Source organism: Lepisma saccharinum, chromosome 21 (assembly GCF_977018435.1).
Source record: "Lepisma saccharinum chromosome 21, izLepSacc3.1, whole genome shotgun sequence".
Lineage (NCBI taxonomy): Eukaryota > Metazoa > Arthropoda > Insecta > Zygentoma > Lepismatidae > Lepisma > Lepisma saccharinum.
The window spans coordinates 25,453,011-25,468,861 of NC_139249.1; the positions used below are offsets into that span (position 1 = coordinate 25,453,011).

General features: G+C 37.2%; 1 protein-coding gene across 1 annotated transcript in view; it reads right to left on the bottom strand.

The window, feature by feature from the left end:
- The window catches only part of mdlc (RING finger protein mdlc), a 29,455-nt gene extending 15,716 nt beyond the window's left edge, over positions 1-13,739 (bottom strand). The window contains exons 1-2 of the mRNA XM_083142692.1: positions 13,527-13,739; positions 2,187-2,260 (exon numbers count right to left, since the gene is read on the bottom strand). Coding sequence (XP_082998818.1) covers positions 2,187-2,260; positions 13,527-13,629 — 177 coding nt within the window. The 5' untranslated portion in view covers positions 13,630-13,739. The remainder of the gene's footprint in view (positions 1-2,186; positions 2,261-13,526) is intronic.
- Between the last annotated feature and the right edge of the window lie 2,112 nt (positions 13,740-15,851).

Genomic DNA, 15,851 nt, shown 5'->3' on the forward strand with positions numbered 1-15,851 from the left:
AAGCCAGGGCTGGCTCGGTGGCTCAGTTGGTAGAGCAATGGCACATAATGCGAGAGATACAGGTTCAGATCCTCGTTGAGCCTGCTATTTCATTGAAATTTCCACATAGTACATCTCCTGTGTGTACCAAATCGTAAGGTACATTTGGTATTGTTTGCAAGTATCTATTTTGGCAAATGTTGTAGTTAGCTAGGATGAGGACAAATTATCTGTATCCCCTTTACTCTATTCTTTGGTTGTTATACTGTTAAACTGTTTTCACATATGTGTGAGCAAAGTTTATGAATTCAATTTTGTTGAGATTGAAAATTTGTTTTTAGTGAGTAAATTCTTAAAAGTTAGCTTGTAAAACAATGTAATCACACATACTGTGTCTAGTTATGTTTGAGTTGGTGCTTTAAGTTCACTTTATGCACAGAAAGGCTAATTGAGACTGGACCTACAGTTTAATTTAGGATCCGAACCACTAAGTGCCTCCACTGGGTATCGAACCCGGGTGTGACTAGTCATACTTCAAGAGATAGTATGCTCCATTCATCACACCTGATTCTGATGCAGCAACAAATACATATCTTGTACTTTTGTTCATGGGCGTAACTTGGGGGGGGGGGGGGGGCAAAATCGGACTTAACTATGCAGAATCAAACTTGGGACTTAACTTTCGAAGGCAGAATCAAATTTGGAACCTTGGGAGGGAGAAAAGACAAGTTTTCATTCCATAAAAAGTACACAACAATTTTGCTAAATAACTTACATTTCCACAATCATAAAAATACTGTTCAATACTTTGCTCCCCAGGTCTGAACAGTTTAACAAAAAATATATTCTTAACTTTTAAATTTAGTACCCTGAATATTCGTGGGGGAGGGGGAAAGCACCCCCTGCCCCCGCCAAGTTACGCATATGCTTTGTTCATTTAATGTTACTTTATACATGTTATATTAATTGAGGCAATGGGGGTTAAACATCGATTATAAGCAAGGGCAAAACCTATGACTCGGCTTGGACTATAACCAAGGATAGGAATATTGTATGCATAACACATATGTACTATACTTGGGCACTAAAATGACAAAAACCACAAATGTACAAAAATACATGAAACATAACACTCCCATGAAGATTATCAAATCAGTGTTGCATTATGTTATGAACTCCAGTCCAATACAAATACACCTATGTAAAGAAGGATTGTCATCAACTGTTACAAAAATCTTCATGTACACAAGGTTGGAAAACATTAAGCTACTGAATCCAAGATGTTGGTTTCTAATCTAACAGTTTGTATTATAGTAGAACCTAAATGTTGTGAAAGTAACAAAAGTTAATATAATTGTAATTCTTTCTTGAAGTGTTTGGTTACAAATATCTTTCAATAATTCAGTTATTTTACATCACATCAGTACCGCTCAGGTTAATTGTGATGATGAGGATGAATGATGAACTGATGAATGAGTGACGTGCCAAACACATTGACACATTCATGCTTAAACCAGGGTTCAAAACAAGGACCTCTGGCTTCGTAGCATTTATGTTGACCATTCCACCACGGCGGTCAACTGTTGAAAATACTTGGAGGTATTAAATTTACGTAGCTACTGATCAAGTGTACAAATACATTTTTATAGTGGTCGGAATTTAGTAAAAATCAACAAATCATAGACAATTACTAAAACAACACAAAAATATCTTCTCTTTATGATTGCCTGATAACATATCAACAATTTATGAATTCAACTCCTTGTCAAAAATTACAAACAACATATACTCCAACACACAACCAAAGCAGGAAAACGCAACAACACCATTCGTTCATGCTACTTAAAAGTCTTAACATTTCTTGTGTAGCCTTACCTACCACAATTTTTGATGAACATATTATTTTAGTATATTCTCTACAACATGGAAATTAGTAATGCACGTAACAAGGGGGAAAGTCCAAATTAAATATAAAATCCAAATAAATGCAGCACCAACCATTATAACAGAACAACTGTAAAGTATAAATAAGAATACGAGAAAGATTTATGGCATTGTCAAAAATAACTAATTTACTAATTACAAAATGCAAACAATCTTATCAATTTGGCATGAAAATATTCAACTGCTATCATTATCACAACACAAGCTACAATTCTGTCTGTAGTTGTTTCAAGATATTGGCACAGAATTATGATAAATCTTACCTTCTGAATCATTGGATTGCTTGCACCAGTTCTCTTCCCCTTCTTAACAACTGTTGTTTCATCCTCACTGCTGCCTGAAAAAGAAACACCAAGAATGTTTAAGTTCATACAACACAATGTTGAAATTCACATCTTACACAAATACACTCCTCACAAAAAGTTTGGAATATTGTTATTAATTATACCTGTTTTTCTCTTTTTTGTACGAGAAGCAGCAAGAAGTTGTGTGAGTTGGGAAGGAGGGACCTTGTGGTGAGTGAAAATGCAACGCTACACCATTGAACAATGTGTCTTCACAGTGAAACAATATTACAAATGTGGGGAAAGCTGTGCAGAAGTTGGTCGTAAATACCAAATATGGAAGACAAAGTTGTCCGTCAAACATGCAAATCAAGAGAATCTATGCCAAGTTTGAAGCAAGTGGTTCAGTGAGGGATGAAGTTAGTTCAGTACACTACGTCTTGAATTCGTGGATTGGGTCCTAGGGCAAAAAGAGGACAATGGCAAATTTTTAAACAAAATCATCTTTACTGGGTGGATATGTGAACAAACAAAACTGCCGGATATGGGGTACAGAAAATCCACGAGGAAAATTCCAGAAACCAATGCATCCACAAAAGGTAATAGTGTGGTGTGGGTTGTGGGCAGAGGGTGTGATTGGTCCATATTTCTTTGAAGATGGTGCTACTGTCAATGGAACTCGATATCGAGCGATGATTTTACACACTTTTTGTGGAATGCATTGGAAGCCATAGATGTCGCCACCATGTGGTTCCAACAAGATGGTGCCACTTGTCACATTGCAACCGCAACAATTGATCTTTTGCATGATAAGTTTGGGGGGTGCATAATTTCATGCAGGGGGGGGACATCAACTGGCCACCTAGATCATGTGATCTGACACCCCTAGAATTTTTTGTGTGGGGTTATTTGAAAGAACAAGTGTATGCCAAGAACCCACAAACAATGCAGGACCTTAAAGACATTATTGCTGCTACCGCAGCAATAGACGTGCATTTAAGTGCAAATGTCATTGAAAATTTTGATAAAAGACTGATTGCTTGCTGCAGTTCCAGAGGGGGTCACTTGTTTTATTTATTTATTTATTTCAGAAATTGAATGCAACAGGTATATTACCCATTAATGGCGTTCATTATACAATAATTTGTGATAACATTATTGAAATATTGCACAGATGAATGTAGTATATAGACAGAAAACATTTAACAAACATATAAATCTTAGGTTCTATTGTAATTTATGTAATTTTAGTATATTCCTTTTCAAAATTGAGGTCGGGCAAAATAAGTCCACACTGTTTTCACTTTTGATGGTATCATTAAATGTTTTACACATATTCCAAATTGGGGATATTGTCAGAGCGTTGGTTCTATTACGATGGAGGCTGAAGAGTTGCCTTCTTGGTCGTAATTTGCTTGAGGAGACGTAGAAGTCGAGCTGTGACAGGGCGAAAGGAGCTTCAATAAGATTATTTAAAATTTTGTGGAGGAAAATGAGCTGATGCATGATGCGTCTGTTGTTGAGAGTTGTTAGGTTAAAATATCTGAGAAGGTTCTTACGGGATTCCATTTCAGGGTATATACCATCTAGTTTGTACTTTAAGTGTCTTAAAAATTTACTTTGAATTTGTTCTATTTTGTTTATATCTTGCTGGGTTTGAGGGTGCCACACTATGCTTGCGTATTCAATTTTCACTCTAACGTAAGCATTATAAAGCATCATTAAGCTTCCGACATTTTTGAACTTTTTGCATGTATGCATTATAAATCCCAGAAGTCTGTAAGCCTCGTTTGTTACAAAGTTAACGTGCACGTGAAATGTAAGTTTAGAATCAAACAGAACTCCTAGATCTTTGATTGTTTCTACACGTTTTAATTTTTGTTTATTTATGCAATAGTCGTATTTTATTGATGTAGTGTTTCGAGTATATGACATTTGGTAAAATTTTTCGCTATTTAAGATTAGTTTGTTGCTTTCGCACCATTCCACAAGACTGTTTATGTCCGCTTGTAACTCGGTACAGTCACCGTAACTGCAAATTCTTTTGTATATTTTTAAATCGTCCGCAAAAAGTAGTTTACTCGATTGATTCAGATGTTCGTGAAGATCATTTATGTACATGAAAGAATAAGGGACCAAGGTTAGAGTCTTGGAGAACTCTGGATGTAGCTTCAAATTCATCGGAAGTATTTCCCTGAAACGTTACGTACTGTTTGCGGTTTGTTAAGTAGGATTGACACAATTGTAACATCGGATTCGATAGATTGTATGATTTCAGTTTTTCTATTAAGATTCTATGGTTTACGGTATCAAAGGCTTTCGAAAAATCTGTATATATTACATCTACTTGAGCTCCGCTATCCATCGCGGTTGCGATAAAATGAGTTATTTCTGATAGGTTGGTACAGACAGACTTTTTACATAAGAAACCATGTTGATAAAGAGAGATCACTGATCGTATGTGATAAGAAATGTGCTTGTAAAGAATTTGCTCCAAGAGCTTGGCAGGTGCTGCCAGGACTGCTATCGGCCTGTAATTCTCTATATTATTTTGCTTATTTGTTTTTGGTATCGGGGTAATTTTTGCTAATTTCAAATATCTGGAAATGTTGAGGAGGAAAGTACAAGATTGAACAGCGTGTGCAGGGGAGGGGGTATTTGAGTATCTCACCGCATCCTTTAAGTATGTAAGGTGGAATTTTATCGGAACCAAAAGATTTTTTCGGTTTAAGATTTTTAATGGCATCTTCGATTTCTTTAAGACTAATATCTGATAGGTTTAGTTTATCGATTTCACTGTAAGATTGAATATTCAAAGTCTTATTTTTTCCATCATCCTGCCGGTACACCGATTGAAAATATTTAGCAAACGCTGTTGTTACTTCTAGAGTGTCAGAAAGTACTTTACCTTGATATTGAAAAGGTTCTGCTTTTTTTTTTTTTTTTTTTTTTTTTTTTTCAAAGCTGAAGATGAGATTAGGGGTATAAAGTATGTTATACTCTGTGCTTGAAATATAATGCGTATATGCTTTTTGAATCCCTCGTTTAACAATATTCCGAAGTTCTTTAAATATCTCATGATGATGTTTAGCGTGGGGAGCGTTATTTTTCCATTTTTGCCTATGATATGCTTTTTTCCTGATATTGTTTATAATTTCCCGTGAGAACCAGCTCGGAAATTTCTTCGGTTGAGTTTTCGTTGAAGGTACGCATTTGTTAAATATGTCATACACTATTTCATATAACTTATCAATAGCGGCATTAATATTAATGTATTTCTTCAGATCATTCCAATTTACAGCTCTCATAAGATTATACATTTTTAAAAAATCTGCATTCCTAAAGTTATAGTTATATTCTGCTTGAATTGAATTTTTCGTGATAGATTTAAATTTAGTCATGGAAATGTCAATATTTAAAGCTGGGTGATGAATGTCTTCTGGTACGAGAGGATCGGATTCCCTTGTGACTGTTATGTTATTAACGTTACTTAAAATCAAATCTAACGTTCATTCGTTATCATTTTTTATGTCATTGAAGCTGTTTAGTAGGTGGAGTGACATAAAATGACTCAATTCTACGCAAGCTTCGTTTGAAAATAAGAGATTGTGATCCACCCCCTTTATCTCAGGGAAATTAAAATCCCCTGCAATAATAAGGGAAGACCCCTGCTCATAAAGTGATTCTAAAGTTTGATAGAAGGAACTGTATACAGATCGATTCGTATTTGGGGGGAAATAGGCTACACAAATATGCATATTTATTTCGCTAATTTTTACTAACAAGTAATTTATCAGAGGGTCAATTACCGGAGTTTCAATTTCGATAGCTCGAAAAGCCCTGTTTACAGCCAGAAGTACCCCTCCCCCCAAGCCTTTGTTAGAAGAATGTGCATCGCGATCCGACCGAAACAGAATATATCTATCGTCAATTACTTCGCTGTCACTGAACGATGGATTTAACCATGTTTCCGTAGCCATGATTACATCAAAATCGTTATTTAATACACTCAGGTAGAATGTTTTGAGTTTAGTTCTTAAGCCCCTCACATTTTGGTAGGAAACATTTGCACTTGCAGTTCCTTTATCGACATAATTGCTGGTCTGACATCATCTTCCATTGTTAATTGGAACATGTGTTCTTTTCGTTCCAATATTAAAGTTTTCACTTTTCCATTCTTTTGTGCATTTATTTAGCAAATTAAAAGTAACATTGAAATTTGAACACCCTTATTTATTAGGCAATAGGTGATAGGCACAATGACATATGTCGGCAAAAAGACGAGAACGTTCACCGGACAGATACCATTCCAAGGCCATGTCCATCACCTATTGTCTAACGTAACAATATTCCAAACTTTTTGTGAGGAGTGTATATAATATTTTCATATGACTTTAAAAAACACTCATTGTCAGAAGACTGCTGAAGGTAACTGGTGACAGTGAGTTGCCAAAATCAATGGCCAAATGAAATAAGTGGAATTTTTTCTTAAAAGTTACATGAAATTTTTATATATTTGTGTAAGACGCAAAAAAAATGGTTCAATTTAAGACTTTGCATAGCCCCACTTGAATCAATATTTGTGTTGTCATAAAATTACACTTATGCTGCATGAAGTATGTTGACTGTTTTGAATTTTTGCTTTAAGACCACTTTATGCTCAGTAAGGCTATTGGGATGGGACCTATGGTTTAAAGTGGGATCCGAACCACTATGTGAATCTACCGAGTATCGAACCCGAGGCCCCTTGGTCACAAGGTGGCGACGTTAAAGCCACACCACTGGAGATGCTGGGGTATGTTGAAATTTCAAGATAACATGTATCCAGTTTTAACGACTTTTAACTTGCAACATCCTCCACGTAGACATAGAGTCGCACCTTTGCTCGGCGAGCATGTTGCGGAGAACAACAACATTTCGTAATGTGCATCAATTTACCCATAATGCTAACTGTCTCTTCAATGAAGAGATGAGACTCCATAGTTCTCAGGGTTCGGGTGTTAAAAGAGCTTCTTCAAAGATTTCAGATGAAATGGGACCAATAGCTTTTACCCCAACAGAACAACAGGTGATGAAAGTTTATATTCCAGTTTATTTCCTTAGCAAGATAATAATAATATATACACGTTTTAAAAACAAAACTACCCAGGGCTAACAATAATAAGTACCTTGAGAAGCTTACTCATTAATCTTACTAAAATTATCCTATACATAAATACAAGTAGGGAAACGGAAAAACACATTTCTTACTTCAAACAGTTTCTTACAAAGCAACCGAGAAACTTTCCCATTATTATATAATATTATAAGGACCTTTTATCTCTTTCACCAGAAGGTGGAGTTTAACTTCTCTATGGTGCTTGGACTCTCACCTTAGCGGAGAGCACCTTCTCTCGCCCGAAAGCGGAGTGGGATTCCTCTATGGTGTTTGGACTCTCGCCTTAGCGGAGGGCACCTTCTCTCCTTTAGGTGCTTGGTCTCTCGCAGTAGCGGAGCACACCTTCTCTCACCCGCAGGCGGAGTCTAACTAACTTGCCAGCCAAGCTTTCGCCCTTATATACGGTCAGTGATGCTAGCGTAAGCCAGCGGGAAAATATTGAACTACCTACATTAACATTAAATAGTTACAAAAGTTGATTCTACGTAGAGGTTGATCTGTCTTTACTTGTGACGATCCGAGTTCATTACAATCTTGAAGTATCAATATTTACATTAAACAGTTACAAAAGTTGATCATAAAAGCTAACAAACTTAGAGGTAAATACGTCTTTACTTGTGACGATCCGGGGTCGTTACAAACTTATGACACTTTATTCACTTAGGGCCAGTTTTTCAATGGTCAGTTAAGGTTCATGTTAGCACGTAACTGGACGTTTGTGAAAATTTCGGTTTTTCAATGTACAGTTAGCTCGTAACTGGCACTCTGGTGGCAATTATCTTTACTGCCACTCCTTCTTGCAGTTACCGACCTAACTGGAAGTTGCAAAGCAACATGGCTGCCTCATGCAGCTATCAAAGTGCCACACTCACAACTTCACTGTCAGATTAAACAAGATATGATTCATAATGCTGTTAAATTGGTACAGAAAAAGACTTGTTTTGTTTGGCAGAACTTACCAATGTCCACGCAAATATGGAAATTAAGCAGCGTAGTTGCTAGAATTCGCTTGGCATGGTATTGTGTAGGAGAATTTGTGGCCAGGATATCCGGTCTACCAGGTGGGACAATCTCCAAACACTAATTTGGTGCAGTGGTTAGCGGCACCATCTTTCGGAGCATGTTGTGTTTTGTAATATGAGTTCGAGTCCTGGTCACGGATCTTTTTATTTTCTTGTCTATTATGCATTACGTGTGTTACCTTCAATTCATGATTTACTGTTGAATGATCTTCTCGGAGAAATATTACAGTAAATTTAAAAATTATTTGTACTCGTACCTTCATATTTTTAGAAGTTTACAAAGCATGCTTACTATTAACATGTTGTTTTATCGTTCACCAAACATGCATAGAGAGGTACAAAGGATGCAGTCAAATGTACAATATTTACATATTAATAGTGTTTACATCAACAGACATGTATTATTAATGTTTCGACTTTAGAGTTCTTCATGCTTCTTCTACAAGAAAGTATCTGCACTTGCACCTCATAACAGCATTTCTACCAAGTGGAATTGACCTTTATTAGAAGAAAGCTAAATTTGTAGTGCTGGCTTTCGTTAATTTATTTCGTAAGCATACAGGATGGATAAGCAGCCATTGTTCCGATCATTTCCCAATGCAATAACGTGCTTTCGAGTGTGCTGCACTTGCAGTTCTATATTTAATCACCAGACTGTGTGCCAGTCGATGCGGTTTGAAACTATACTAACAGATGGCGTGCAGATCGATTTCCTGTAATTTCCGTGCTTCAGAATTGCCAACACACTGTTTTGGAGAATGAACCAGGGTTTAGTTAACTGGCAGTTACTTTCACATTCTAATGCTAAGGCTTGATAAAACATACCTTCAGCCAACACTTTTACTTCAAGTATTGGTTTAATATGAATGCTTTCTGTTGTTCTTAGCTCACTGAGCTATGTTATAGTTATGGGACAGATTTATATGCACTACAAAAGGCCAAACTATGCATCAAAAACAAAATATGCACTAAAACTTCTAAAAACATTCTCTAAATTATATTATGGTCTATAATATGTGGTACACAACTTCCCATATAATTCCAAGAATTGAAGGAATTCTCGTCTACAGCACTTCGTTACTTGCTTGCATGTTTCTTCCTATCACTTAAAAATTGAATGCTGCTCTAGCCCCTACCCAGGATTTGGGGGGGGGGGGGTAGGCAGATACAAAAGTTTGGAACAAAGAGAAAATTCGAAATGCTGCTGGATTGATTTAGTTAGGTTATTTGACGTCACTTTTGTCTAATCTGATGATGAGGATGAGTGATGATACAATGAAATTGATGAAGAATCACTCACACAGAACACCCATGTCCAGGCTGGGATTTGAACCTGGGTGGGATTCATGGCACTGTAGCATGATGTACCAACCACCCCACAACGGTAGTCAGTAAAATGCTGTTGAAGTATTACATGTGAGAAGCAGGTATAGCCTGCCCAATGACATTCATGTAATGGCTGATGTATTTTGACCGTGCAAAAGTAGCATAATCATTAGCCTAGTCTTTTAATTGAGGGGTACTATCAATGCTATTTTATTATTGCAGCTAGAGCTACCTGTACAATTGTAGAGTTGCAATATTATAGCCCAAAATAACAGAAAAAATTCAACTAACTGATAGACACCCCCTCCCCCTGACCAGGCAATTAGCAATACAGTCGCTTACAGACAAAGGCTGTCACTTGGCATATAGCTTGGTGCTTATTCATGCTGGCTACTCTAGGACCATGATAAAATTCAATTATACTTCCTGGTTTACAAGGTGAACTTTCCAAAAATTCAAGCAGATGTTTTCTCTATTTCAACCTTATGTATTGCTGCCTCTCAACATCCAAAAATTATAATTCGATTAAACGGTATATGTAATATTATTAAAATATTTAATTTAAGTTGCAGATTTTCTATTTACAATCAGAGGCGCAACCACGAATTTTTGTCTGGGCAGGCGGGGAGAAAGTGTGAGGATAAATGTACTAATAATAATAATAGTTTATTTATTTAAAGTAGTGAGAACAGTTACAAAAATCTCATACAGCACTATGTCACAATACTAATAATAATAATAGTTAATAATATTTTAATTATAATTATTATTGATTTGTTTTATTTTACTTTGCTTCTTGTGTCAAGAAGCTAATTTGCGAAGATGGGGATGAGTGATATGATGAAATTGATGAATGGATAGTCACAAACATCCATGCCCAAGCCGGGATTCGAACCTGCCAGGACCAACATTGTTATTATTATTATTAGTAGTGGTAGTAGTAGTATCGAAGACGTTATTATCCTCGTAAATTATGCAAGGGGGGAGGGGGGGTTGAAGTTGGTGCTAAAGCATTTGTGTTTGTACAAACGATTTCAATTATTTTTTTCATGTTCAATTTCACATTAATAATGGAAAACAAGCACACCAACTATTTTTGAAACACACAAAATGCTTGATAAATGCATTCCAAATATATATATTTTTTCCATTAACATGTATAACTTTCATGCACGATATGTGTTTCACACATATGCAACCTGGACACTAAATTGTGTACTTATTCAAAGTTTCTTCATACATATTATTTAAATACATTACACAACCAATTCATCCATCTCACAATAAACGAACAGCAAAAATGACATAAATTGTCTCTGAAATGTGCATGCTCACTTTCCTCAAAACAATTGTTCATGCATTTAAAACAAAATCAATTAAGACAAGAGTTATTTCTCTGTCTGAAAATTTACAATGCAATGCACTAAGGAGAACAATGAAATAATGCAAACAAAGCGAGCAAGAAAATTTTTGGATCTAATTTTTTGCAGGCTGAAATCAATATTGATGTAATAGGGTGTAAATAATTTCACGCGACGCCATTGCATTCTCTCTTTTACAACTTTTGTGCCTCCCCGATGGTGTAGTGGTAACATTGTCGCCTTGTGATCAAGGGGTCCCAGGTTCGATTCCCGCTGGAGGCACATGCCACAGTAGTTCGGATCCTACTTTCAACTGTAGATCCAGTCCCGATTAGCCTTTCTGTGCATGAAGTGGACTTAAAACCACAAATCAATCAATCAATTTTACAAATTTCTATTTTCATTTTGATAGTTCAGCACCCAGGGCCGACTCCCGCCGCCCCCTAGCTATGGTTGTAAGCTTGATAAGACTAAGAAAAGTAGGAGCTGCGAGTGAAGCGAGCAAGAAAATTTTAGGAAAATAATTTTTATTTGCATAAAATGTGACTACGTTTCGGATTAATACAAGTAGTAATTTTTCACGTCTACGGAGAAAAATTCAAGTAGAATTCACGCATAATTCCCGGTTAGTAGCCACCCTGTTATTGTTTGCACTAATATGCACTCACTTCTCAGAAGTATTCAAATAGTACTGTGCTCCGCAAATTAACAATGTTTTAAAATTTCCTTTAACTTCCATACACCAGCGCAATTGAACAGCCAAGATAATTAATTAATTAAATGTATTAGCAATTATTATTAAAATAAAGAACATGTCTAATTCTGAGTAAAAATAAATGAAAAGACATTTTCACTACACAACTGTAGTTCGAAAAGAGTCTGGACCATTCACGTAGTGTTAGGGGGTCCATGTCGAAATCTTACACCCTCGATTTCGCAGCTATTTTTTTTTCTTTTTATAAAGAGTATGTGCTACTAATTGTAAGTAATAAAATACTGGATCTCGGAAATAAGTATTTACGTCTGTAGAGCTGTTTGAAGTTGCGAGGTGGTTGCTGTGTTGAAATCTCCCACCGAGCAGGCTCCGCCCCTGGGTTAATTGACCTACCACTACGGCAGCCCCACCTCCGCTCTGCTCCAGCTACCTGCCTTTTTATATAGAGTCCCTTTTGAAGCTATGTAAGAAACTAGCCGGAGCCACCTGACCCCAATACTATTTTTCGCACAGACACATTTAGGTACTAAAGAAATAAGGCTACAATTAAACCTCAAAAGGTAACTTACCTCTTTATCTCAAGTGCAGGCTGAATTGCGGGTCAAAGTTAATTTGAAAGTTCAAAAGAGAAGTCAGTTGTATGTCAAAAGTCTTTGTTGTCCTTTCCCACAGAATACTACCCTCCCCTGTCCGTACCATCATAGAAACAAGAAGTTGCAAATTATCTCATCCCACAAGTCATTTCTGGCCCGCAGTTGCGAAGAGAAATGTGCACAATGTTCCACAAGATAAGGTATTTACACATGCAGAGGATACCGTTCAACAATATGTCTCGTGGGGCTATCCGTCAGCTACCGTGCATAATGGTTCATGGAGCTATCCGTGAATGGTTCATGTGACTATCTGTGAATGGTTCATGGGGCTATCTGTCAATGGTTTGCGGGGCTATCCGTCAATGGTTTGTGGGGCTATCCGTCAGCTACCCGTGCACAATGTATAATTCCCACCGGTGACGAACAAGATAGTAGGTATTTTTCAGTGAAGAAGGTTGAAACACTGCATACCCACAATGTGAGTCAAGATGTGCCCGCCATATCGTGTGTTCCAGAAGCGAAGAAAGGAATAAAAAAAAAATCACTCTGTATGTGAAAAATTGCCTTTGTTTTCGTGTAAAAAGCATAATGGCCCCTTGAACTATGTTCCGCAATACACAATTGGTAAGTACGAACCATGCGAAACACAAAATATCCGATTTAAATGTGTTTCCAATATAACGAACTGTTACCAAGAAAATACCTTCAGGAACTTGTACAATGCTATATAAAGTCATTCCCGTTAGTAGTTTCTTGTGTACAAATGAAGAAATCTGTTTGTGCTAGATCGAACATTTACCTGTCAAAACAAACCAGTAACATTATGGGCTGAGTAGGAACAAAGGTAAACACAGATATTCAATGTAGAAATCGAGTGCAAAATATCACCAAACTGTGACTCAAGACTTGGGTGTCATCTTGAACCATAATTCTGTGAAAGCACAGTTCTGCGTTACAAATAATTCTCAAACATTCAAAAGGATTCGATTCCTTGTAAAGCAATATTAATGTTCGGATTTAACGTTACACTCTACTTGTACCAATTCACCTTCCTATTCATAAAGTGGACATGAAAACAAATATTTCAATGGGGATTCTTAGCGCCTATTCATCAATGGATGGTAAACAAGATATTTGCACTTACTGTTTTCATTTTCTCCTCTCCGCTTTCGGGATGCCTGATTACGAATGTTTCGTTTTTTGAAGAATGCACAGGTCTTCTTGGTATCTCCATTTTCTTCTGACATTTTAAAATATCTTCGTTGTCGATTTTCTGTTTTAAATATACTTGCAAAACGTTCTGTTTTTGTCTCACTTTCCTCTCGAGGCACAAGCAAAGATCATATTCCCCTTGCACAAGTTCAGCCACTTTACAGAATTGTCCAACACCAGACGACAAGTGGCAGTATCACGAATCTGAATCTTAGAGAAATATAAATTGCACGAGTTTACTAGTGTAATAAATCGAACATAAATGAACAACAAAGGTGGCATGGAAAATAATTACTATTACTATTCGAGTCGCAGATTAGGCAAAGAAGTAATATTGAGTCATGGGTTATTGTGTGGTGCAGGACTATTTGTAGTATCCATCAAATGAAATCCGTCAGTGGCGCAACCACAAGGCGGCAGGGGGCATTGTCCATCAACCTTAGCTGGAAATTAAATTTTAAGGGGGAAAGGGGGACAAAAATCGAAGTAAAGACATGAAATTAAGCCTGGTTTACATTGGTCGAGTAGACGGGAGAGTAGCTGGAGCGAGTAGAGCAAAGCGAGCTACTATCCTCGTGTAAACAACTGGGAAGAGTACTGGATCCTACAGTCGAGTGGCTGTCCACGGAGTTGTTTCCTTCTCATTGTTTTTCTCACTCGCCCGTAAACTCGACAGACCACTCAATCAATGTAAACACTTCCTGAGGAGAGTATGGAGTCTGTGCGGTGATAGAATGATGTGATTTTGCATATTAAATGTATTTGTATTTTTTTTAAAAATTCAACCATGAATAGGAGGTGATCCAAGTACGACAACATAAAGTTTGTAGAGACATAGGAGAAGTAAAATTGAAAAAAAAGAATTTACGTTCTACGTACATATGGTATACAACCAAGAACAATTGAAAATAGAAAATTTAAGTAAGATATTTTTCTTTCTAGACCTGTTCAAGTGCATTATTGTATTCATTTCTCGTAAGAAAAAGGTGTGTGAACTGTTGTAGAGCTTTTTTAAAAATCGCCAACTACGTTGACGTGTTCATACGAGGGCCACTATTTATATTTTGAGCCTTGGCAACACTGAATGAAGTTAGGCGCGATTTAACGTTCGCACGGAATCGTCTGGCATTATTGACCATAACGTACTTCAAATGTTTTGTCAATAGCTTGATTTGTGTTGTTTATGTTGCCTTGGAGATTGCGCGACAACAATAAAATGGCATTAACTCGTGAACATTTTCGTGCGATGATTTTTTACGATTTTCGACGTGGATTATGAAGACAAGAGTGCATCGATCAACTTACTTCCACATTTGGCGATGAAGCCCCATCCTTTGCCACTGCGAAACGTTGGTATAACGAATTTAATCGTGGCCGCCATTCGCTCACCGACGAGATTCGCGAAGGTCGTCTAAAATCAGTTGTTGTTCAAGAAAACATTGATGCTGTGCAAAACCTAATACTGCAAGATCATCATGTGACATACTGTGAGATTGAGGCAACCATAGGTTGAGTTGAGTTGAGTTGGTGTTTTAAGTCCACTTTATGCACAGTAAGGCTAATCGGGACTGGACCTACAGTTTAAATTGGGATCCGAACCACTTGTGCCTCCACCGGGTATCGAACCCGGGACCCCTTGATTACAAGGCGGCGACGCTAGAGGCAACCATAGGCATTAGTTCCACCAGCATATATAAAATATTACATGATCATTTAGCTGTGAGAAAGGTATGTTCTCGTTGGATCCCACACAATTTGACAAAAACTCAAAAAGACGCTCGCGTCAAATGGTGCAAACAAATGCTCAATAAATACAATCGTGGTGCTTCAAAAGACGTATATAAGATTGTAACAGGTGACGAATCATGGATATATGCATATGAGCCGGAACGTAAACAGCAGTCGACTGTATGGGTGTTTCAAGTTGAACCCAATCCAACAAAAGTTGTTCGCGCTCGAAGCACATCGAAACAAATGGTCGCCTGTTTTTTCGGGAAAACTGGTCATGTGGCAACTGTGCCTTTAGAGGAACGTAGAACGGTCAACTCTGAATGGTACACAACAATTTGTTTGCCAGAGGTCTGAGAGGACAATGCCAGCAGTCACACATCTCGTCTAACAACATGAACAGTCAAAAAATCGAATTGATGGGTCATCCGCCGTACAGTCCTGATTTGGCACCCAATGACTTCTTCTTGTTCCCGAATGTCAAGAATAAATTGCGTGGACAACGATTTTCGTCGGCGGAAGACGCCGT